Genomic DNA, 26525 nt, shown 5'->3' on the forward strand with positions numbered 1-26525 from the left:
AACCCTAAGCAAGGACCACCTTCTGATGGTGAAGATGAGCTTGCCCTCTGCTCAGGACCACCATGGTTGGTCCTTCGGCCACATCCAAGTTCATCATTAGAAGATGGACTGAGCAAGAAAGTGAAGCATCACTCATGCTGCCACACACAGTGACTGAGAGCACGTCCTCCTGGTGTGTGTCTAGAGATACCCAGAAAAGCACTACGTACAAATCAAAACCTTCCATTCACAGAGTCTCCGTCCCCATGCCTAAATTTCTTGCTAGGTAAAATAGCACTAATGCTTGCTCAGGTTTTTGGAGAATCTTCTATGAAGGAGATGCTGGGCTATTTACTTACAGGCACCTAATATTCATACAATCCCCAATGCTTTTAAACCCATTTATGGAGGATGCTATGTGTGTTCAGATTCCAACTTCTAGATTCCAAATTTTGCTTTTTATTTGTTAAACCATAAGAATAGAAGTAAGCTCGCCTAGTACTTCATTAACTCCACTCTGTTAAAAGACCCCATGACTTCCTCTGAGAGAGGAAATGTACACCCTTTTATAGTTTCTTGAGGCCAGTGACAGCTATGATGAGAATGCCTGTGATGGGCTCAGCATCCTCAGACCTAGGACCCCACACGCCTCACACTAACAGCCTCTGTACTTGGAAGGGATCAGACCCTTAATGCTGCAAATGGCTGTCCAAACACTGAGACATTTTTGTATGAGAAAGTATAAAAATTGTTAATTAGTAGGCAAATTTTAGAAATCTAAAGCCCTCATGAGTACCAGCTTTAAGGTTTTTTTTTTTTGTCAAATAAAACTACCTGGCAGTACATGGCACTGGCCATTCTGTCTTCTTTTGAGATCTGCTGAGGACAGGGCACATACAGATATTCACTGCCTCACACACAGTAGACTTTTTTGTTTGTTTGTTTGTTTGTTTGTTTATTTGAGACAGGGTTCCTTGTAGTCCTCGATGTCCTGGAACTTACTCTGCAGACCCGGCTGGCCTAGAACTCAGAGATCCACCTGCCTCTGCCTCCCGAGTACTGGGATTAAAGATGTGTGCTACCTGCCTGTCAGTGATACTTTCTTGACACAAACTCAGCGTCACTGAGTCTTCCTACAGCTGTCCTATGTTTCTTCTTTACATTCCATAAAAATCATTTCTTCCACATATTTCTTAATCTGCTAACCACAAAAGTCAATGAACAAGATTGAAAGTGTAGCTGTGTTCTCACCTCCTTGGTCCCATTTTTGTATCATTTGGATAATATTACATGTTACTCACAGAATACACCTAAATAAACAGGGATTAATCCAAAAGTACCAGACTATTTTCTACAGCTTTCTTCTTATTTCTCAGGTGAACTTTGCTTGAGAAGACTTTAACAGATCATCTATAAGCAAGGCAATGGTGGCCCATGCCTTTAATCCCAACACTCAGAAAGCATAGGGAAACAGATCTCTGTGAGTTCAAGGCTAGCCTGGTCTATAGAGTGAGTTTCAGGACAGCGAAGGCTATACAAAATACAAAACAAAACAACAACAACAACAAAAGCTGTCTCAAAAACCAAAATAAATAGATAGCTCACCTATGAAAGTTCATTATTTCATTTAAATGAAGATTCATCTTCCAAGAAGCCAGAGAACTCTATTGGATACTAAGTTGCCCTAATGTCTAATACTCACTCACCAATGTCCTAATGCCCCACACACAACCCCACAACATCTTATATGTCATTCCATATAATACAGAAACTCCAAGGAGCACTGTCCTGATTGCTCCCCTCCAGCACGATTCTGCAGAAGACTGTACTCACCAGTTAGGTAGGAGAGCCCCAGCTTCCTGTTACTGTCTTTCTTTCTAGTTCTCTGCTGCTGCTGGACTTCCAGAGATGCCCAAGGAATTAAGACGAGTCTCTCCCAGAATTCCATTCTGTTCTGTGTGAAAACTGAGTCCCTCCAGTTCTCCAGTCCAATTAGATAGCATCTACTCACTGATATAGACTATAGGAGAACATAGTGAGTGGGAACATTGCTAATGTGCCCTGGGCTGTTTCCCAAGCAGCAAATATCTTCACTTGAGGTGTAACTCTAGGCCTGGGGACCTTCCTGCTTTTGAGATAGCTGCAGAGTGAAGGGACTTTAACACCTGGACCAACCCTCTCAATTTACAGGTGAATAAACTGCACTCCAGGAAGAAGAAACTGTGGGAACCAGGAGTCCCTGGAACAAGGGCAAGAGCTGAATGGATGCCATTCTACTTAAATCTTTCTAATAAATGTTTTCTAGAAGCCCATTCTCAGAATGGAATAGATGAAAGAATACATCCACAGTGTCTGTTTCCCAAAATTTAAGAGAGCTGGGGGTGGCAGCCCACACCTTTAATCCCAGCCCTGGGGAGCAGAAACAAGCAGATCTTGTGTTGTATAGCAGCATGGTCTACAGAGAAAGTAGTACCATACTTACATACATATGTCTGTAGAATGGAAATGTGTGTGTGTGTAAGGGGGGGACCACCAGACTCTTCAAAGTACTTGGTAGAGAAACATGATGAAGTAAGACAACTTTTAGTTCAAATCTCTATATTTTTTAAAATAATTTTCTTTTTATTAATATTATATTAATATGAGTGGGAAGGACTGAGTGTATGTTTGTGCACCATGTGCTTGGATGATCCCTCAGGCACCAAGGCAGGGCCTTGGAGCCTCTGAAACTGGAGATACATTGGATGAGTTGTCCTGTGGGTGCTGAGAACCTAACTTTGATCCTCTACAAGGGCAGGAAGTACTCCTAACCACAGAGGCATCTTTCTGGCCTTGATATTCTATATTTATATATCTACTGAGTATTTGAGAAGACTCACTAATATACTAAAGTATGTTCAATGGAGGTTTTAGTTTTTTGTTTTCATTTCTCTGTGGATATGCAGGTGTGTGTTTGTACCAGTGTGTGTGTGAACATGAACACACAGGGTAGAAGAGAGTGTCTGGTGACCTTTTCTATTTCTCTGCCTATTCCACTGAGTCCGGATCTCTCCCCGAATCCTGACCTCATGTTTTCTCATTAAACTGGAAGCTGTAAGACCACAATTCCCTTGTGCCCCCTTCCCCACACACTTCAGGGCTGGAAATCAGGTGTTCTTGCGGAACTTTTTTTTTTTTTTTTTGGTTTTTATGAGACAGGGTTTCTCTGTATTGTTTTGGAGGCTGTCGGTCCAGCCCAGCCTTGAACTCACAGAGATCCACCTGCCTCTGCCTCCCCAGTGCTGGGATTAAAGGCCACCACCGCCTGGCTGGGACTGTCTTCTTATGTTCATGCTGGCTTGCTAAGTCTGGCCTTCAAGATTATACAGCATGTACCTCTAACTGCTGAGCTGTCTCTCAAGTCCTATCACCTGTTTCTTTTTAATGTATGTATTAGTACTGGACAGTGCTGGTCTAGAAGTACAGAGTAATTATACAGATCTCTCCTGGGAATGCTCAGTGAAAGGAGAACCAGGAAGTTCCAGCATTTAACTTAGATTCTACTTGTTTCCATGTATGCTTGACTGATTTTTTTGTTTGTTTTGAGATGAGGTTTCATGTAATCCAAGAATTTCAAGTTTCTGTAGCTGAGGCTGTTGTTAGACTGCCCATCAGATCTCATTCTGGAGCACCAGATATCATGTTTGTCTTTTCTGCTCTACGTTTTATTTTTTTAATGTATCAGTATAGATGTGCATAATCTTTATATGTAATTTACTTAGCTGATTTATTTATGTATACTACTGGCCTGTATACCAACCCTTGTTTTAGATTTTTGCTTTTTTGAGACAGGGTCTCGCTATGTAGACCAGGTGGACAGCATGTAAGCAATCTCCCTGCCCAGTACTAGGTTTTCACTAATGTGCTGGAATTTCATTCTTGTGTAACCACACCCAACTTAACCATTCATGCTTGAGGGGCCAATCCCAGGACACCCAGTAAGAAATGTGACTCAGTTAACAGTATCATGCCAGTTTCTTGGTTTTGGTCAAGGTCCCATGGTGTGTACAATGCTGGCATTAGAGGAAATTAGATGATTATATTAACACTTGTGATTTTGCTGCAAATCCAGATTCAGTAAAAAAAACTGAACTACAAGGAAATAAATAATCCAAGGAGATCTGTATCTTCCTAGGCTACTATAAAGCAATTAGCTTCAAGTAGACCGCCCTGCCCAGAGTGTCCTTGTGACACCTTGACTGGAAAGAAGTAGCTAGAAGGGTGTGAAATGTTAGATTTCGTAGTCTTTACCTGAATTTCTAGGATGTTGCATGTGTATCGGGAACTTTTGGCCTGAGGAAGACGGTTGATGTCATTGCTGGAAGGAACAGTGAAAACCTCAGAGAACTTCACTGAGGCCTGGAGCAGACAGGGCTTGAAGCCTGTCACCCTCAGCACTGAGCCTTCCTTCTACCACAGCTCAGTCAACTCCAGGGCAGGAGAGTTTGGTGAGGATCTAGTGGTCAAATTAGGCATAATGGAATTTCTCTAGTCCAACAGGGGGTGCTGATGTAGAAATCTATTATAGAACAAGCATGTAGGAAACAGTCTTCCTGGAACTGCCCAGTTACTTTTGCTTTTTTAGTAAAGAGTTTTATGTGTAAGTTCAGCTCATGGTTGAGCAGCAATGACATCAGTATGTCATAGATGGCAGAAGAGAGAAACAGGGATGGTCATAGAAATGATGTTTGTAACAACACAGGTTTTGACAGCATGGTAAATGTCTATCAGTGGGAAGCTAGGTAAATAAATGTGATGCATTCATGATATAAGCCATGATATAAGCCTGATTAATCACCAGGTATATAATGCCAAAGTCACAATGCTACTGAGAAAATCAAGGTGCATGTTCATGCACATAGTAGACTCGTGTTTGCTCCCACAGTGTCAGGGAACAGCAATTTGTGGAGAACTTTTCAATATTTGGACCCAGAGTGAAAAGCATGGAATGGGGAAAGTTTGGAAAGAGAGTCATTATTTCCTACATTTTTCATATGGCTTGACTGCTTTCCTATATAGATGTGGACATATAAATGTATGGAAAAGAATTAATGTTGAACATGATAACGACCCCAATAGTTTGAAGTGTACAAGCTTCCTATTTGTTCACTGTATTGGGGTGATTCGATCATCCCTGCATTGCCTAATGAACAGACAACTAGCTCAGATCCCAGATTGATGGGGCCATTTTCATGGGCAACAATGCCCATTTTTCTGAATGTCAACCTCCATTAGCCCCATCATTTCATGTTCACAGAACTGATCCACAATTCTCCCCAAGGCAGTGGTTCTGTACATGAAGAAGCAGGACCAGTATATGAGAAGAAATAGCAGCAATGCAACTTCCCAGACTCACTCCTGACCAATTGAGCTGGAGGCTCTGAAATCCTCTGTATCTCAGGCTAGGCTCTAATTCACGCTGCAGCCAAGGTTGGGCCGGGACTCATGGCTGTCCTCCTGCTTCAGCCTCCTGAGTGAGCCACCTGACTTCCTTGATTTTGGAGGAAGTGTCTCATTGCTCAGAATGACCTGTAACTTTCTTATGTAGCTCCTCTGCCTTTTATTTTCAATTATCCTGTCTCTACCACTCTCCTGAGCTCCAGGACAGACAGACATTTGGGGAAGCACCATTTTAACTGGAGAGCTAAAGCTGTGCCTACACAGCTGGCCTTTGATTTTCTATGCCATGTTCTCACATTTTCACATCTTTCCTTCATCTCTGACATGCTGCTACTACTACTACGTACATGCATGTACAGGCCTGGAGCTTTTCAGATGGCAAAAGGTTATTTCACAGAGGGCAAGATGGAGATACAAGCATCATTATCATGAGGCAATTTATAATAACATATGTTTGGGAGCAACTTAAATGTTCAACCAGGTAAGTAAATTTGAGGTATCCATGATAGAAGTAGGGAGCCTAATTGAACAACCTGATATAGGTGCTGGCAATCACAATGCTACAGAGAAAATCAAGGTGCCCAATTATATGCGCACACATTGTTAGGGATCAGCAGTGTATGCAATTCTTTTAATGTTTAGACTCCAGGAGGGGAAGTTTGGGGATGGGAAGAGTTGGGAGAAGGAGTCTAGCTTTCAAGTACCTTTCACATGGTTAGAATACTTTATTATATAGCTGTGTTATTATAGAGGAATTTATTTTAAAATTCAATACAACACATAAGGAGTTTCAAATGTGTAGGTGACTTGTTCTGTTTTTTAAAGTGTTTTATTCACTAGAGGGGGGGAGATGGAGACAAGGAGGGAGAGAGGAAGGAAGAGAGAGAGACAGAGAGAGATAGAGAGAATGAAGAAGAGGTTACCTTTCCTTTGCAAATGAACAGACTAACTCAATAGGTGGGCCATTTTCCTGGTCAATGATGTCTATTTTTCTGATAGTTGACACAATTAGCCCAGGCTTTTATCTTCAAAGATCTGTTAACAATTCTTTTTGAGGCCCGTGATGCTGAAAGTGGGGTGTGGGGAGTAAAGGACACACAACATGTGGGAAATGTGAGAAATGAAATTTCCCATGTTCCACCTCAGACCAATGGAGGCAGACAGTTTAGGAAATGAATATAGGTTGCCCAGACTGGCCTCAAACTAACTGCAGTTCTGACACAGGCTCTTCAGTATAGGGATTATGGGTGTAAGTCTTCAGTTCTGACCTATTAATTTTTTTGTTTGTTTTTTGAGAAATGAGTTCATCAATTAGACTACCTGGAACTTGCTCTATAGTTCAGACTGGTCTCTAACTGGGATCTTCCTGTTTCCACCTGCCAAGCTCCAGGACTAGAGGCATGTGAAACCATAGCAGGTGTTTGAACAGGGCTCTCTGCTTCCTGTAATGTCAGAGAGTCATTGACCGAGTCAATTCTCCTCCCAACAGGGCAGCCATAGTTCACTCTTTAACTATGTGATGCATTGTCAACAGAAATGGACCTGCTCAGTCCTGCATGTCTTGTCCTCCTTCCCTCCCTGTGTAGGGTCTTTGGAAGATGTAGTTAGAGTCGAGGTTGGTAAGAATGCATATCTGCCCTGAAGCTACACTCTACCTGGCTCTGGGACCCTGTCCTTGATCACAGTGTGGCAATGGGGTTCTAAGCACTGATGAAAGAAACATAACATATAAGAAATCCAGAAGATACTAGTTAGAGAGGAATTTCCTCAAAGGAGATGTGTCCCTGACCATAGAGAATGTGACTGTAGATGACCATGGGATTGCTGCAGGGTAGAATTCCCTGGTCTAGGGAATGATAAAAAGAATTAGACCTGCAATTAGTCATCACACCAGGTGAGTAGAACTTTCCATGTATGAATCACTCATGGGTCATGATATCATAAAAAGATATAGATTATTATCATCTCTGACTTCCCTTGCTACAGTCCTGGTGGTAGTATGGGAAGACCTAGGATGAAGAGGCCTCACCTGTGAAGGCCAGTGACATACCTTCCATGTATTTTCATACTCAAGGATGCAGTCTAGAGAAGGGGAAGAAAGGCCTAGAACAGAGGTTCACGACCCTGCCTGATCATTAGATCACATGGAGAGTACCATAGCAACAAGTGCTCAGGCCCTTCCTTGAAACAGGAACATCATGACTATAGTTACAGTCTGAATTCTCATTTACACAGCTCCACCCGAACCAGGTACAGCCAGCAGTGGGAACCCCTGGTTTGAACAAGTTTGTAGTTTGTGGTAGGTGTCTATGTGTGCATGTTCTCTTGTTTTAAGATTATAGCACATGGACTAACAGGGTAGCTCAGGGGTAGACTGGTGACGCTGCATACAACATGCTGGAACTAAAGGTGTGTACCACATTGCCTGGCCAACCAAGCCATTTTTATCATGTTGGGATGAGAAAAAGGCACTAAGTGTTAAGATTCTGCATTAGTCACAAACTAACCTGGTGACCCGGGTCAAGGCCTTTCCCTTGTCTGGATCTCTGTTTCCTCTTCCATCCAAGGGTGATCACACAAACCTCTGGGTTTCCTCTTTTGGGAAAATGCACTCTGACTCAAAATTAATTTGGGATATTCTCAAATTTCACCAAATAAGATGTGGTCACCATTTCACTTAAGAAGATAATCATTTATCCATGTCTTGTTGTTGTGGGCCTCTCCCTGGAGTAATCACTTGAGCTCAATGAAAGGGGAAGACAGGAGATGGCACTGATGGCCCAAAGCCTGGATGGCTATGGAAAGGCTTCAATGACGGGTGCAATGGCATTCTCATTTTTCCTATTTTCTTTTATTGAAAAATATTTTTTTCTATACAATCTATTATTATTAGTGTTTCTCCTCCCCCCAGCTCCTCTGAGATCCTTCTCATCTCCCCCCATCCGAATCCACACAATTTTCTCTCATTAGAAAACAACCAGACATTTAAGCAATAATAATTAAATAATACAAATTGAGTAGACAAATACACAAGATTTTAGAGAAGCATATATGTCAGTTAGTAAATTGTCAAGGTCAATGGCCCATTGCTTCAGCTGTTTCTCCAGATCATTCTGTGGTAGGTAACTAGATAAGTCATTCTTGGCAAATAGTCAGTACAAATGTTATTTTAGGTAAATCACTAAAAAAAATAAATCAGCATTTATTCATTTGTCTTTTCTGCTTCATTCTACTTTATTATCTAAAATTATATTACATTTTAATTATTTAGTGTATTTGTGTTTGTGTGCATGTGTGCATATGTGTGTGTGTGTGTGTGTGTGTGTGTGTGTGTGTGTGTTTGTACAACAGCTAGGGGAACCAAACCTCAAGAGGCAGAAAGCTTATATAGAAATTAATACTGCCTTGATCTTACCAACAATCAAACTGTTAGTGAAGATAGCAATACAAGAGCCTTTGTTAACTCTTAGCAAAACCAAGTATTTCCTTGATTGTGACAAACTGATCCACTATGAAAAATGCTTTGTCCTTCTGAAATAAATTTAAATATTAAATACAATCTGGAGACAATTATACATTTGAACTCTGAATGAACCAGTGATATTCCCAAACTCTGCCACACTTGGAACAGGACTTCTCTCAGGCAGGGAGCCTGGGTCCTATTCTGCTTCCTCTTTCTACCTAATTCAGAGCCCAGTGGGTGAGAATAGGAACACTGAGCATCAAGTCAGACTGCAGGGGAAATAGCACTAAAGAATTCACACCCTTGTTCCACTGTTTTCTTCCCCTAATTCCTGGGTCATACTCACCATGGAAACCACTCCTGACATGAAACACCCATCCTTACCCTAAGATCAACCACATAGCAATGGATCATATTTCATATGTCATAAGACATTAGAAAGCACATGCACCTCTACCAGAGAACTTAAACCTGCAGCTCCTGTGACTTAATTCCCTTTGTGGAAAGTGAGGAAGACGATGTTTTGAGTGACAATAAAACATTATTCTGAGGCACTTCTATAATGTCCTCCCCACTTACATTTCATTTTTTTCTTTTAAATCCTAGTCCTCTCTTCTTGGTGGTTTTAGTAACTAAGATAGCAGGTCATTTCCTGCATTACCAATGATTGTCTCTTGTGGACACAGCATATGGCATCTAAGGAATGCAAGAAATTCTACGCATTCCTGTTTGAAAGAACACTCCCTGGTATGTGACAAGACTAAGCACTATACTAACAGTGACTATGCATATGAACTGCTTGAGGGCCATTCTCTCCACAATTGCTCCAAGTGGGAACATCAGATGAACTGCCACAGAAAATAAATATTAGAGTGTGGTTGTATCCCATTGCTTTCTTCTGCAGTCTTGGGATGATGGCCCCTCAGAGGGCAACTAGGATATAACACTTGAGTGAAAAGTGTCATCAATAATTTTGAACTTGTCTTCAGTGGCTTTAGGTTGCTCTGGAGACTGAAAAGTTTTGTTCTGGTAAGCGTGGAAGATGACTAAGCTGCGGAGAGAGTTGGTAGACAAAGAACAAGCCAGTCACTTTTTAGGTGTGAGCAGAGTTTTCATTTACGATTCAGCAAGATGGGGTATTCAGGATGGCAGGATCCCAATTCCCAAAACTGTAACAGGGAATGAATAGCACCACATAGGGACCTGATATTAATTCATAGAAAGGTTTGCTTAATGAACATTAGGAAACATTAAAACAAAAATAATTCATATTGGCATCCATCAGGACACTCATGTAAGAGAACACAAAAGTACAATGTCTAAAAAGACAGATACCCAACATCAAACCTAGTTACCTAATCAATCAGGGTGTGCACTTTGGAGCAGGGCTAAGGACTAGATGACTCGTATATTTAGCGTAGGATTGTAGTCCTTTAGAAAGGGTTAGGAGGGCCTGGTGACCCATGCTAGATCCCTGGACCCACAGAAAGGTAGAAGGAGACAGCCAGCTTCAGAAAGCTGTCCTGTGACCTTCACAGATGCCATTGAACTGCATGTGTACACACACGCTCACCAACAATAGCAACATCACCTCCCACCACAATAATAAATAATTCTTGTTTAAAAAAGAAATGGTTTTAAAATAGTATCTGCACACACTAATGCTAACATAGAGGGGAAATGTGTAAAACAAGGAAACAGGCCCTTTCCACAGGGCTGGTGGTCTGGGAAGCAGTTGCAAAGTTCATAGTGTGGCACACGCTCACGCAACACATGCGCAAAAACATCAGGCACTGTCGGGAGAGGGACTAATTTGGGGAAAGAACTACTGGTGTTTGTGGGCCGTCCTTTCCCATTATGTGTGGGAGGGGATTTTACTCTGATGGCCACAGTGGACTGCTATGTGAGTAGCAACTCAGAGTAGAAAATGGACTAACTTTAACTCATGGGTAGTGTTTTGACAGAGTGCAGTTTTGTCTTTTGTACAATGGCCATCTCTACTGCTGAAATGTAGAACCAGTCAGCCACATGAAGAACACTTGTGCTGCCATTTACAAAGAAGATGGGACAAAGCTTTTCTCCCGTGGGTGGGTAGCAAACGTACATGTACAGAACCATGTTAGGGTCAGAAAGCTCAGGTGAGCGAATGTGACAACTGACAGAACAAAAGTCTTTTTCTTTTGTTTTGATCTTCATTTTTGTATTATGGTTTCATCTGTTTTTTTTCCTTTTGTTGAGATAGAGAGAATATAACATAGGGTAGGTAGAAAGTGATGTGATCTAAGAGGAGTTAGTTGGTGGGTGGAAAGGAACATGACCAAAATGGGTAATATGAGGAACACTTTAATTAAAAATAAGTAAATAAAAAAAGAGGAGAAGGAGAAAGAGGATAAAAGGAAAAAAGGAACAAGGAGAAATCTACAAGACCACAAGTTCCAAAGCAATTGGCAAAGCCGAGACAACTTACCTCTTTTTCTTCTTTCTCCTGTGACTGCACTCTGAAATGGAGTGGGGGGAGTGGGGAGTTGAAAGGAAAATTGAACATGTCATCAACACATTCATTATATTTTCTTCTAAGTAGGGTATTATTTCTGTTTTCAATTAAACTGTTCCCTTATAATGTTGAGAGGTTCCTTCCTACACCCTACAGGAAGATTTTTCTCTTCATTCACAGACTGGTGCCCTCACACACACAGCATCCCTAATGTGCTAGCATGGCATTTTAAAATTGTCTTTCACTGAAAAAAAAATGAAGTGTAGGTTTGTAAATTGGCTGCTGGAGAACAAGCTAAACGTGAAATCTCCAGATGGCCTGAAACACAAGGTCCTACTAATGGTCTCTTCCATCAAAGACCCTTTAAAATGTCACTAAAGTAGGCTATACTGTCCAGTAATGTGAGACAGATCAGTAATGAGCTCATGTGTGAGGTCTTGAACAGTTGACGAGTTAGGGTCTTACGCAGGGAGTGGATTACACAGACAGAAACACTGAGCTTGCTCTCTCAATCTCAGCAGGAAATGGTCTTGAGGTATGGATTCCATCCTCAAAGAACTCTGTTTTAGCATTAGCCATGTAGTTTCCCCTTCCAATGCTTCATTTGCCTCTTCTATTAAATATACGTTCCAGAACACTCATAAATATCACATGGTCAAAACCAGATTTCCAGGCTAAGGCAGAACACACCATAGGTCTTGTGAAGGTGTGCTGCCATCAAGATCTCACCCTGTGCAAGAACTCTCTCTCTCTCTCTCTCTCTCTCTCTCTCTCTCTCTCTCTCTCTCTCTCTCTCTCGCTCTCGCTCTCGCTCTCGCTCTGTGTGTGTGTGTGTGTATGTGTGTGCGTGCGTGCATGCATGCGTGCATGCATGCGTGCGAGCGTGTGTATGTGTATGTGTATGTGTATATATATACACTCTAGACCAGGAACCTGCTAAAGTGGAGGCATCCTATGGAGGCATCAAGTAGAGCTGTGGTTACAGGCAGTTATGAGTCACCCATCCAGGAACTGGGATGGAACTCACATCCTCTGTAAGTGCAGTACATACTTCTAAGTGAAGAGCCACCTTTCCAGCCCCACATTAAATTCATTTGTGGAAAACTTGAGTTTAAATTTTCTCTTCAGGTGACCAACAAAGGAAACATAAAGCATATGCTTGTAAGTACAGCACATGGATGGTAGAAGATTAAAAAGTTCAACGCTGGCCTCAGCTACACTGTAAGTTCCATGCCAGCCTGGGATGTACAAGATCCTGTCTCGAAAATGCCAAAGGATACAAATCAAACAAACACTGGTACTCAGAAAAAAAGCCACCAGTATTTAAGTTTTACAAGGTATATGTAACAGGAAACTTTATGATGCTGTAACAGTGGTCACTGAACATTTCCTAAGTGCTGGGAATAATCTCAGGGCGTAGTATGTAGAAACACATGCCTGGAATTCAGAAGGACTACTATATGTATCTTGGATTGGGGAACATAGAGCAGTCATGTGGAATGTAACCCCATGGCATGTGGAGTTCCTTGAATCCAGTCACAGTGGCTAAGAATCCTTGCTCTAGTTACTAGGTCTGGGAAATATAAATGAAACATACTGTCTCCTACCGAAGGAATAAATAAGTTAGAGGAACTGCCATCTTGAAAGAAAAGTGGGAAGACACCATTTAGCAAGAATATCTGTGGAGTAAGCATTTTCCTAGGGTCAGAATCTATATTCAGACACCATTCTCTCCAGTCACTGCACAGCTTTACATGGCTGGTCTCATAGAATGTGAAGCCAAGCTCTCAGCACTCAGAGGCAGGCATAATTTGCTCAGTGGGTTTAAAGTGATTTTATACTATGCTACAGGGGTAAAAGGTTCTATGTTTGTTTTGATTTTGATTTTCCAGACAGGGTTTGTCTGTGTAGCTTTGGAGCATGTCCTGGAACTCTCTCTGTAGATCAGGCTGGCCTCAAACTCACAGAGTTCTGCCTGCCTCTGCTTCCTTATTGCTGGGATAAAGGTGTGCACTACTGCCCGGCCTGGTATAAAAGATTTGCTCTGTCAAAATTCCTTGGATTTTGTGCTCATTTCTCAGGGAGACCCATTCCCATTCCTAACCCTGAAGTCTTGATAAAATTACTCACTTATGGCCAACAGGATGCTCGTGAGAAGCAGCACCCCAGTGGACACAGAGATTCCAATATAGAGGCCCATAGTGGAGATCTTCAGGGGGTGAGATGTGGGGGCCACTTCCTAAGGAAACATCAATCATTGAAGAGGCACCAAATGAGATGAGCAGAAAATACATCCTAGTCCTCAATGTAGACTTTCCTTCTACTCTAGAACAAGCAAGTATGTGGGACTGTGTACCTTGATTCCCAGTACTGCAGAGGCAGAGGCAGAGGCAGAGGCAGAGGCAGAGGCAGAGGCAGAGGCAGAGGCAGAGGCAGAGGCAGAGGCAGAGGCAGAGGCAGACAGTTCCAAGAATGCATAGCAGTTCCGGGACAGCCAGGGTCACATGGAGAGATCGCATGTTTAAATAAAATAGACTAGAGCATGAAAGTAAAAATCAAACAACCCGAGCTGGTACTGAACTGTTCAACTCTAGACAGTGCAAGATTCAAAGTGTCTAGGAAAAGGATGGAAATGTTTTCTATGAGGTTTGACGTGACAACGTGGTTGCATATTTTGTGATATTCACTAATATTCACTAGGTTATTCCTCTATTAAAAAACAATGGTTCCTACCTAAGTTGGTGCTCTGATGTTTTCAGAGTGTGCTCAGCTGCTGAGCCTGGTCTTTCCTCACAGATCCCAATACTCTTACAAAAGGCAATTCTTGATTCCACTTTTTTTGAGACTGTGTCTCACTTCTTACTTTGTAGCCAAGTCACAGCTAGCCTGAAACTCTCTGCGAAGACCAGCCTGACCTCTGACTCAGAGATGCACATGTTTCTGCCCCCTGATGACAGGAATTAAAGCCATGGGTCCCTATGCCCAGGAAGATCTACATCTTTATAAACATTCAGAAGAAGCTGTTCCTGGATGCAGCCTGATTAACACCCTGTGATCAGACAGAAATGAGGAATCTCCCCTAGGGCCCAGATGCAGGTGATCAGGGATCAGCACATACTGGAATAAGCAGGAGACAGGCTGGGCAGTAGGTGAGGCCCCTCTAATAGCTTAGCATTAATCTACTAACCCTCACCAGAGCCCATGGTGGGTTTAACTGCAAGGAAAGTGAGGACCAGAGACAAGGTCTTTGGCTGTGTATGAGCCTCATCTCTGGACTCACAATCCTGGCTCCTTTGCTTAGTCAGCAGGAGCATAGACAAGTTAGTTAAGCTCTGTGAGCCCTGACTCTATGTCCTCAAACAACGTGTTCAGTGGGTTCTCAGGAAAGAGATTCTCAGGTATTCTTGAAAAACACTGTGGGGATATAAAGTAATGTGTGTTGGTTTTGAGAAAGGGTCTCATGTACCCTAGACTGGCCTGGCAGTCACTAGGTAACCAATATAATGAACTTCTGATCCTCATCTCTACACCTCCTGAGTGCCTGGATCACAGTCTTGTGGACCGTATCCACACGGACATTTACTTCATAACATTTTTAGATTATGAATGGCAGCAATGGCCAACCTGTCTCACACATCTTTCCATATGTTTTTTTCAATCTCTTTGTGAGACAGAGTCCAGGGAGTTAATCTAAAGGTTAAAAATGTATGCTGCTGTTGCTAGTCATGGGGGCGCATACCTAAAAATCCCAGAACTTGAGAAGTAGAGACAAGAGGTTCTGGAGTTCATGATCATTCTCAGCTCCATAGAGAATTCAAGGCTAGCTGGTCTCTGGGAGACTCTGTCTCAAAAACAAACTAAAAACCTGCATACCAGCACACTACGATATCTCTGTGCACTGCTCTCAATGCAATTAGAGGCAGACAGACAGCTCCAGAGTCCAGATTTTGCTAATTCTTGTTTTGAATTCAATTCTAAACTATTCCTTCTTGCTGGTACAGATGACTGTATTGCAGTTAACACAGTTCAGGTACAACTTTATCATGCAGGGTTGTGCTAAAAACAGCACAAGTCTGCTTAATTAACAATATTTTCAACATGGCATGATGGTTTCTCATGTTGCACTAGGACACATAAATATGGTATGTTAGTTTATTCTCCTCTAGTAAGTTCATTCTTTTTATTTTAACTGTGGACAATAACTCTCTGTGTCCTTACCTCCCTCCATTGATTTGCAAAATATCATTTATTATGCAGCTCTAATAAACTTGCCCATCAAAATAAATACAACAACCTTTTAAGATCAAATTCTTCTCTTTACAGTGGATTTATTATTGTACAATTAATACTGTCTTTGTCTCTCTGGGATTTTTGAGACAAGGTCTCACTGTGTAACTCAAGCTGACCTGCTAATCCAGACTATCCTCAATTTGGCATCCCCTGTGACAGCTTCCTGAATCCTACGATGAGGGAATAAACAATTATGCTTGACTCTTTTTCTCTTCTTCTATTTCTTCTTCTTTTGAGACAAAAGTCTGTGAACTAAATTCATTTACAAGTCTTTAAATGCAACATGATTTCAGGAATATAGACAATGAATCTCGCCATTAACACAGGTAAGGAGATACTTACAGTGTGATTACTCCAAGAACGGTGGGAAGATGTCACAAAGTCTGTGTAATCTGCTTAAAAGGAATGAAAATGGTCATTAGAAAAGTGTTAGATTTGTATTATAGGCACTACACATATTCACAATAGCTTCTATGATGTGTTGAAACTTAAACAGCACGAACGAATATCGTAGGCACGAAGTGCATCTCACTAAGTGCTAATATTTTGTTAAATTTATCTAGGAAGCTATATGTCTTAAACTTTCTGTTCTGGCTTCAAGGAAAATTCTTCTTCTTCTTCTTCTTCTTCTTCTTCTTCTTCTTCTTCTTCTTCTTCTTCTTCTTCTTCTTCTTCTTCTTTAAATGTAGGTGAGCCAGAGCACTTAGTTTTGGAATAGTTCAAGGTCCCACCTCATCAATTCTTCCATGTTATCTGAGGTTGCTAAGCACACACAGGCCACACACATACTGAAAGGTCAGGATGACGCTTCTCAAAATGAGTGGAACCACCACAGCATCCAAAACAGCTCTTGTGTTCTTATCTAATACATCAGTAGCCTTGGCTTGGATCCCAGTTGCTTCAGAAATCAGCTATAGTATCACCCACGAGACACCATGTGACACATTGGGATTTCATGTGACAGGAGTGTCACTGAACTCCACTCATATATTGGGGTGTTTCTGAAATACCTTATTTGGGGGAACAGATTATAATTTTTAAGCTTTCTAACATCTGTGTATACAGAATTATCATTCTGCTGAGTAACAGCAATGAACAAATGCTTTACATCCTAACCTTGAGTACCTGTTTCATTTAGCTCTTGAAAAAACATACATTGGATGCTTCTACATTTGTAGTTTTACCAAATGACAGAAGTATCTGCTCGCAGTACACACACACACACACACACACACACACACACACACACACACACACACACACAGCCCAAAACATGAGTGGTAATACTACAGTTCTATGGAAGTCCCCAATTACTGCTAAAGTTGGCATTGCCCAACATGAGTAAAGTTTGATGACTTATAGCCCTCCACATTGTCACATTACTAAGCTTACAGTTTTTACTCATTGGGGACTCACTTCCAAGGAGTCAAAGACAATGACTAGGTTAGGTAGCATCTACAGTCTTGACTCTGTTGTGACCTAGGACCTTAAGCACAACTTTCCAGGTGTAAGAGTGACTCAAATGTGAAAGAAGGTAAAATTTTAATTCAACACTAACAGGCATGATGGCAAACACCTTTTATCACTAGAGGCAGAGACAGGGAGATCTCAGTGACTTCAAGGCAAACTTGGTCTACATCATGATTTCCATGCCAGTCAAGTTGAGATCCTGTCTCAACAAAGATCTTATCTCAACAAAATAAAAATCAACTAATACCGTCCCAGATAGTCATATGATCACATCAACTGTCACTGCTTTTCTAAATCTCAGCTTTCAGTGAAGTCAGTAACTTATCCTTGTTCTCCAAACTCGAGAGCCCATGAGTCTATCCTCTGAAGCAGGCAGAAACCAAGTATTGAAAAGTTCTGTGAATCCTGGGGGATCCTCACAGTTCCCCAATGTGTAGAGCTGCCTGGAGCAAAGTGTTTTTCTCACAAATCCTTATGTTCTAAAATCTCAGTTATAACCTATAGCCCTCTACAAGCTCTGCTTGTAGCCCAGTGCTTCAGTTGATGTACCCACAGGCCATTGGGAGCCAAGGAAATCTACACTTCCCAGCAGATTAATCTAGAAAAACAAAACAAAAATCTGTGACCCTTTTGCTGTCTCTCAGAATCCAGCCTTGCACCAGGGGATAGAAAAAGCTTTAAGTATCTATTATTTTTTTTCACTCCTGGTTGTAGAAGATTTAGACCCACCTTGTCTCTGGATTGCAAATTTTTCCTTATCTCTAACAAACTATCCATTATTATTAAGTCTAAATTCATATCTGCAGACATTTGAAGTATAAACATTAGGGTATCAGTCAAAGCATATGCATAAAATTTATTTCATATTAAGTTGTGTGCATATACATCTGCCATCTGTCTGTGGGTTTCTGGACTTACTTGCAAATGCTTATGGAGACCAAAGGTCTCAGATCCCCTGGAAGTGGAATTACAGGCATTTGTGTGATGTGCAATGTAGGTGCCTGGGTCTAACTCAGGATCTCCTCAACAAGGACTCTTGCTTTTAGCTATGGAGCCATGGATCCAGTCCAAGCTTGAACATGCCGAACCCTTAAGGACTTTAACTCCAACATGTAAATCATCAGTATATATATTAAAAACATTTTTTACCTTTTCCTGCTTTACAAATAAATTGAAAGATCCTCAAAGCAAAACTTTAGAAAGCACCAACTGCCCCTGAAGAGGGAGAAGGATGAAGTCTTCTTCATGGAGGATTTGAATACAGAATAAACCCTCCAAACATAAATCTCAGAGCCCATGGCCAGAGTTCTGACTCTGGAGTCAGAAGAACCAGCTTCCAACTAAAGGGAACATGGACAGAGATTGAGCCACTTTCGGTCTTTATAACTCTACCATGACATTTCTGACTCTGTCAGTTCCTATCACTATAAAATAGGAACAGATCACAGCTATATAGGACATAATTGTCTGAGAATTAAACTCTGTATCATAAAGCATGGAACATGTTGCCTAGTTCTCAGGAAATGCTAAATGTCAGCTTCACTGCACTACTGCCTCAGCTGAAGGGTCCCATTTCAGAATGGGTGAGAAAGGTTCAGAATCCTGCTATTCCTGACCCTAGCTCTCAGTCATTCCTACTTTAGTTTTCCCCAGAAAGTCATGCCCACTAACCCAGATTCCCACCATCTTCATCAAGTCTCCTAGATCAATGATCAACCTAAGCCTGACTATGGCTATAGTCAGTTTCCTGGGAATCTGATAAAAAGAGATGGTGTCCTTCATCTTCAAGCTCTTTCATAGCAGAGGACAAACATAAAAAGGCCAGAGAAACACAGACATTGTGAAGTAATTGTTCAGAGCCCATCTAAGAAACCTTCACCTAGATTGGTCTTAGGACTGCCCTGCTGCTCTCTGTAGGATGTCCTACAGCATCCCATGAGAAGTTCTCTGATTGCTGAAACATGCTTTTTACCTGGTTTGAGTGTAAGTGTGTTTGTTGTTGGTGGAGGAGTATAGGTAGAAATTCTGGTTGATTTTGGAGCATCTGTGAGTCTTGTTGAAGTAGTTGTGGGTTTTCTGCTAGTTGAGGGTCTTGTTGGAGTAGTTATGGGTTTTATGGTTGTTGTTGGTCTCCTTGGAATAGTTGTAGGTTGTGTAGTAGTTGAAGGTCTCTTTGTAGTACTTGAGGGTCTCTTCGTAGTAGTTGTGGGTTTTGTGGTAGTTGCTGGTCTCTGTGGAGTAGTTGTGGATTTTATGGTTGTTGATGGCCTCCTTGGAATAGTTGTGGGTTTTGTGGTAGTTGAGGGTCTTCTTGGAATAGTTGTGGGTTTTGTGATAGTTGAGGGTCTCCTTGGAGTAGTTGTGGGTTTTGTGGTAGTGGAGGGTCTTCTTGGAGTAGTTGTAGGTTTTATAGGAGGTGTGGGTTTTCTTGGAGTAGTAGGTTTTATGGATGTTGAGGGTCTCCTTGGAGTAGTTGTGGATTTTATGGTTGTTGATGGCCTCCTTGGAATAGTTGTGGGTTTTGTGGTAGTTGAGGGTCTTCTTGGAATAGTTGTGGGTTTTGTGATAGTTGAGGGTCTCCTTGGAGTAGTTGTGGGTTTTGTGGTAGTGGAGGGTCTTCTTGGAGTAGTTGTAGGTTTTATAGGAGGTGTGGGTTTTCTTGGAGTAGTAGGTTTTATGGATGTTGAGGGTCTCCTTGGAGTAGTTGTGGATTTTATGGTTGTTGATGGCCTCCTTGGAATAGTTGTGGGTTTTGTGGTAGTTGAGGGTCTTCTTGGAGTAGTTGTAGGTTTTATAGGAGGTGTGGGTCTTCTTGAAGTAGTAGGTTTTATTGTTGTTGAGGGTCTCCTTGGAATAGTTGTGGGTTTTGTGATGGTTGTAGGTCTCCTTGGAGTAGTTGTGAATTTTGGAGTGGTTAAGGGTCTCCTTGTAGTAGTTGTGGGGTTTTTAGTTGTTGCTGGTCTTCTTGGAGTAGTGATAGGTTTCCTGGAAGTAGTTGTGAGTTTTCGTGGAGTAGTTTTGGTGTTCCTTGAAGTAGGTCTGGGTATATCGACAGATTTGAATCTGCTTGTATCTGTAAGTCTCCTTGATGAACTTGTTGAAACTCCTGAATATGAAAGCAAGGGTCAGCCAAGCAAGAAGAAAGAAGAGTCTTCGCCACAGCCACTTTCTAGCGCATCAAGGAGAGGCTGTTTCCTGGCAGAGGCTCCTCTCCTGAACTTCTGTTCTTTGTCACTAACATAAGTAGGATGTTGCAGGGTGGGGCAGTGGAGACAGCTCACCAACAGGCAGCAGCTGCTCTGACAACATGGAGATGAGAACAGAGCCCACGTTCCAACTGAAACACATTCTAAACCACAGGGGTCAGATCCTCAGATCTCTCTCAGCATCTCTGTGACACTGAGAGGATATGGCGCCCTGGGACAGATCATCTTCTCAATGGTGACAGAGTTCACCCACAGCATGTTCAATGCAGTATGTTCTGTGAGGACACACCACACAGTGCTGCATCATAAGGCTAACTAGGTTATTTGGCCCATAAGTATTCCCATGCATGGCCCAACACTAAATGATCTGCATATTTATATAGGGAGGAGACACAGCCATCTATGATTTCTTTCAAGATGAGAGAAACAGGGTCACTATTCCTTATTTAAAAATTTTTGGTATCAGGAGTTTCAAAATCTGTGTAGTTCTGAACATTTTGTAAAGTTTACATAGAGCTCACAGATGGAGCTCAAGTCTACATATGGATAGATACAGCATTTATAATCATTCACTTTATATACATAACTTATAGGTAGGTTTATAAACTATTGATTAATTCTGTGTATTACTACTTCATGGCATTGAATTTTCCAGGTCTATTACCAAGGCCATGCCCAAGAGGTTTCAGATTTTGAGGCACTGCAGATCTGATAGTGGGACAAGGCAGGCTTAACCTGCAATTGACAAATCAGTAAAAAAAAATCAGAAGTGTCTCTAAGAATCCAAGCAGCTTACTGATGTTCTGAGAGTACACAGAAATTCAAGACTGGATTAAGGGAAAACAGTGACTGGAAGGAAAGAGTCCATGGAGAAGTCCAGGAAGTGCACACAGTGCTTGTGTGAGCTGACAGTTTTCACAGCTTCTTTAGATCCTAACTCTGCTAACTACAAAATAAAGCCCCAGGGACAGGGAGTAACTACTTTGAACACTCTTATCTTTAAAGGATGTGGTGCCATTTTAATCAAGACAGTTTTAACCTTCAAAGAAGGAAAAGAAATATGCTCACGTGTAACATGCAGAAAGCTAGTAGAAGTAGAGTTCAGTCTGCTTTAAAATTTAAAAATTATGTTTATTTATTTATTTCTTTGTCTCTCTGTCTTTCTGCCTCTCTCAGCCTCTCAGCCCCCGACCCCCTCAAGATGTAGGACTCCCAGTTTCATTTCCAGCCCCATGTCTGCCTGCACGACATCATATTGCACCAAGATGATAATGTATGCTACCCCAATTTAAAGTTTTTCCTTTATGAGTGTTACCACAGTCATTGTGTCTTTTCAGAGCAATAGAAACCACAGTTAAGACACCCATTGAGTCATCTCACTGGCCCTCAAGCTTCTTTCCTATAAGGGCCAAATAGTAAGTGTCTTTGGCTCAGGAACAAAAACACAGGTGTTCAGGAAAAAGCACTCATGTCATCAGTTTGAAAATCACTGCTAACATCATAGCAAGGAGTGGATATGGCTATGCTGCAATAAAACTACACACACACACACACACACACACACACACACACACACACACACACCTATTCACAATATTAGATCCAAACTATTGGATTGCTGATCCAGTCTACTGTGTGGGCAGAGGCGTGAGAACAATATAAACCTTCCATGGATATTAGAAATCTCTGAGGTGGGAGAAAAGCAAGCCAACAATCTAGTCAGAAGACCACTAAGAGAACAAAACCAGGAAAAAAATCAGCAGCTCAGGGCTGTTTATCTTGCTCTGGGGCATTTTTTCTCTTAGGTAGATTAGAAAGTCCAAAGGAGCTGATGAGGGTCCTAGGACAGCTGGAGAGGAAGCTTGGTGTGTTCAAAACACAAGCAATTATAATAAAGGGTGGTTAAAGGATAAGGCAGAACATCACTTTTGAATCCCTTGACTGGCCAGACAGAGAACTTTTAAACACTGACCCGTGAAATCATTTCTATGCTTGATAATAGCTCACTGTTAATAATTTCAAGCAGCTGGACATTGTGACAAGGGGTTTTGATCCCATCATTTTAAACACAGAGGATGTCCACACCACAAAGGAAACTATAAAGATTTAAGAGCTGGGGCTTTCATGAACTACTCACTAGTAACCACTGAACAGGTGTAGGAAGGGAAATATTTTCTCAAGGGGCCATTTTTGTATGTAAAAGGATAATTTGTGACATGGTGTGAAGACTATTTCAAAGGCCCAAGACAGAGCAGACATGGAGTAGAACTCTCCACTATACATGTGCCAGTGCTCAGCAAGGTCAGCAGACCATGTTGAAGCCAGCTCATCAGCACAGCAGCTCCCTGCATCGCCTGCTTTTCAGGTTAGAGTTGTAGTGCTTTTACAGTATAGGGGACAGGTGACTTACTGTCACAAGACATTAACACAGAGGCAGGGACACCCTTTCATTCAAGTCACTAGAGTTTAAATAAAGCTCCCCACTATGTTTCAGGACAGAAAATAGATATAGTTTCATGGAAAAACAAGACTGCTCTAAGTACAATTAGGACCTGGGTCCTGGCTTAGCTCTTCGTCTTGAATTACAGTTGATCTTAGGGCTTATAAATAAATAAACAATTTGGTGGTATACAACTGAATTATCAGGACTAGAGTGCTATTGGCAGGAGGACTGCAGGGGTGGGGTGGGGCGGTGGTGGGGACATGGTCATTAAAGGACAACCTGAGATACATGAGATTGTGCCATTTAGAAATTACTGAAAAGCAAGTGTTTAAGCACAAGCACGGTTTTCAGAACCTTCATTTCCGTGTTCTAGGAAAAGAACAAATAGCTAACAAACAGAGACTCGGTTCACTTGCAAGACATAGAGCAACAAGGCCGGCTTACCTGGCTGAACTTGCAATGAGACGGTAAGTCTCTGTACACCATTTGGGCCCTTCATTTCCACTCGACAGCAGTAGAGACCATTGTCACTCTCAGTGGTATTCTCTATTGTCAAGGACACATCCCCTCCAAGAAGCTGTCCCTTCAACTGGTAGCGATTGTTTGTCTGATAGTAGATCTTGTGTCCATCAGCCCAGATAAGTGTTTGTCCACATGTATCCCCGCATTCCCCTCGGCCCCAACACATGGATGAGATCCCATTAGAGATTGGATAAGTACATGGCAGTTTCACAGGGTGATCCAGAACTCCATGAACTTCTGGGAAACAATACACAGCAGCTGTGATTTAAAAAAAATAAAAAGAAAGAAAGTAGAATTGAAGAATGAGCACTCATCATTTGCCTACAATTGATTTTACTTCTTCGTTTCTTTCCCATTTTTCCTTTTGGCTCAACTGAGGCCTGACCCCGGGAGATAGGGCACGGGCGACATGTGTTCCACCATTATGCCCCAGGCCTTCTTTGCATTTTTCTTTGTAGAGTTTTCATAGCTTAACATTTTCACTATAAACAATTTTCTGTTAGCTTGTTCTTCCCAGTGATTATATAACAGCTATGCGTGTGGATAAAGCAACTTATCACACTGTATTATATTCACACTGGAACTTTTGAATTTTTTGTATTTATTTATTTCCCTGTCTCTCCTTCCTTCCTTCCTTCCTCTCTTCCTTCCTTCCTTCCTTCCTTCCTTCCTTCCTTCCTTCCTTCCTTCCTTCCTTCCTTTATGTTTCTTTCTTTCTGTCTTTCTTCCTTCCTTTCTTTTTGAGGCAGAGATCAATAGATAATTATCAAAAGTCTTGAACTCTCTATGTAGACTAGGCTAGCCTGAAAGCCATGGAGATCCACCTTTAACTCTGCCTTCTGACTGCCTGCATTAAAGGCGCACATCATCACGCCTGACCTGTTGGCTTGATTTTAGACAGTATCTTGCTCTGTATCTCAGGCTGGCTCATACTTACTCAGAATCCTGAGAAATGGGACTTCAAGCATGTACCGCTGACATTAGCTCTAAGTCTTAAAATTTTAAAGCTGCTCTCCCAGAAGTTGTGCATGATGATGGGTGCCTGCCAAGCTAGAAGTCGAAGGTGAAGTCAGGAAACTAGGGAATTCACAACCAGCCTGGGCTCATGAGACCCTGCCTCAAACCGACCTTAACTCCCCTCAATGCTGCTGAAAATGAAACCACTAACTTTACTCACCTCTCCTATACAAAGACTAGGTCTTGTTTGCAGCATTGTTGGTGTAAAGGCAGAGCTTTACTAACTTCAACATAATTTTCAGAATTCCAGTTCCTTTTGTTTGCACATATGCTTTTCGGTTTTTTTTTTTTGAGACAAGGTCTTGCTATGTAACCCTTGCCTAGCTTCAGTATTTAGAACTCTGACTGCCTGAATTCATGGAGATCTGCCTGCCTCTACCTCCCCAGTTCAGGGATTAAAACTGTGCACCACCAGGGCAAGCTCACAATCGGTTTTGCAATAACATCAGGAGGAATGCGGCTTTAGGATCAATTCTTTAAAAATTAAAAAAAATGCAAACCTGAACAAGGATCCATGCTTATATGTTAACATTCCAGAAAATGAACAGGGCTCGCTTATAAAGTACAACCACAAAATCAGAATGTTAAATCAAGAACTAATCCTTGCAACTTTTAAACCTAAAGTAATGATTTTAATATGCCTCTGTTGAGACACAAATTGCTTCTATGTAAGGGAGGTCTGAGAGTTGAAGATGCAGCTCTCGGGTACCATGCTCACCTTGCCCATGCCAGCCTCTGGATTGGATCCCAGCACAGGAACAAACAGATAAGCAAACAGCACGAAACAGTGAGTGAGCTAACTAATACTTGTCTTTAAGCCTAGGCCATGAGTATGGGACATGGTATGAGAAACCATGTTCCTTGTTTTAGAAAATGAGTATGTAACAGGTATGTGTTTCTCCTTGAGACACCTGTCACTTGATTTTGCTTAATAATTTTTTAGGATAACAAACTTTATAGTAAAGTTATAGAAATGTTTGATAAGAATTAATGACCTTCCACAATCGCACTTCCTAGAGATTAGATTATAAAATTTAGAATATATAGCAGGTGTAGGGGCACACTTCTATAATCTTAGCTCTTGGGAAGCATTGAGGTCATTCCCAGTTGTCCATTGTATGGGTGGGGCAGCTTAGGCTGCCTTAGACCTTGCCTCAAAAAATTGGTATGCAATTCACTAACATAGAATTTTTTCAATTATTGTTTTTAATACAATAATTGAAAAGGAGTGTTCTTTTTATACAGCATATGGGCCAAATGAAGATTAGGTTGCCCTTCCGTGTCCTGCCTTCAGCCCTCATGCATTGCCTACAACATGCATGCACTGTATCCACACTTACTTGAATGTAACATGTAGTAGTCTTGCGGGTCTGACTTTTTAGGCATAAATTTTGAAATTCTTGTAGGTTAAGAAATGTCTTTGGAGCTACAGTTTCATCCAGGTTCATTGCTTACTACGTAACCTGTAATATAGACCCCAGGGAATGTTTCATCTGAACCTCCATCCTCCTAGCCGTCCCCAGCTCACCTCTCACTTACCTGGGAGAAGGAGTAAAAGGCCTGATAGGAGGACTTGAGGATGCATCATGATGGTGACCTGAAGGACAATGACAAGACACTATGGTTGGCAGCCACTATCCGCACTGTATCTGAGAAGTTCTGAATGCATGAATCATATAGGCCTCTCTGTTAGGGACCCCTGTCTTCCCAAACAGCCTCCTCTTCCTGGTCCTTCCCCACATATAGCCATCAGCCTCTCTCCTGGTCTCGGCACAAATAAGATGGTAAACAGAGAAAATTTGAAGGCAGAGACAAGAGGGTGATTCCTTTGTAGAACCCTAAGCAAGAACCAATCTTCTAATGGCTGTCTACTTGCCCTCTGGTGATCAGGCTGCTCCTGGAAGTAACTGGAGAGGTTGGTTCCTAAGCCTCAATCAAGTTCATTATTAGCAAGATGGCCTGGGAAGAATAGAGGTGTTGTATCTAAGCCCATTGTCCCATATAGGCCAAGATCAGGGTTTTGAAATTTTTCATTTTAGTTCCACTGCAACTACTAATAGATTGAGCCTGAGGGAGTATGAACAAATACTATTCTAGCTAAACATTAATGTTAGGCTTCTACGATGACTCATGGCTAAGAATGTCCACTGCTTTTATATAAAACCTGGGCGGGGTTTCCCAGCACCTGCTTTGGGAGGCTCA

General features: G+C 41.7%; 1 protein-coding gene across 1 annotated transcript; it reads right to left on the reverse strand.

The window, feature by feature from the left end:
- Positions 1 to 4: 4 nt before the first annotated feature.
- LOC106021285 (hepatitis A virus cellular receptor 1 homolog) lies at positions 5 to 25911 on the reverse strand. Its single transcript, XM_040747934.1, has 5 exons — positions 25863 to 25911; positions 23229 to 23564; positions 16008 to 16057; positions 13506 to 13614; positions 5 to 180 (listed from the first exon to the last, which is right to left on the reverse strand). The coding sequence occupies exons 1-5, from the start codon at positions 25909 to 25911 to the stop codon at positions 5 to 7; spliced, it is 720 nt and encodes a 239-aa protein (XP_040603868.1).
- Between the last annotated feature and the right edge of the window lie 614 nt (positions 25912 to 26525).

Source organism: Mesocricetus auratus, unplaced genomic scaffold (assembly GCF_017639785.1).
Source record: "Mesocricetus auratus isolate SY011 unplaced genomic scaffold, BCM_Maur_2.0 Super-Scaffold_100007, whole genome shotgun sequence".
Lineage (NCBI taxonomy): Eukaryota > Metazoa > Chordata > Mammalia > Rodentia > Cricetidae > Mesocricetus > Mesocricetus auratus.

Coding starts and splice junctions, on each gene's coding strand:
- LOC106021285 (XM_040747934.1), bottom strand. CDS start 25,911: ATGATGCATCCTCAAGTCCTCCTATCAGGCCTTTTACTCCTTCTCCCA. Junction 23,565..25,862: donor CCTTTTACTCCTTCTCCCAG/GTAAGTGAGAGG, acceptor TTTAAATCACAG/CTGCTGTGTATTGTTTCCCA. Junction 16,058..23,228: donor CTCATTGCAAGTTCAGCCAG/GTAAGCCGGCCT, acceptor CCTTTTAAGCAG/ATTACACAGACTTTGTGACA.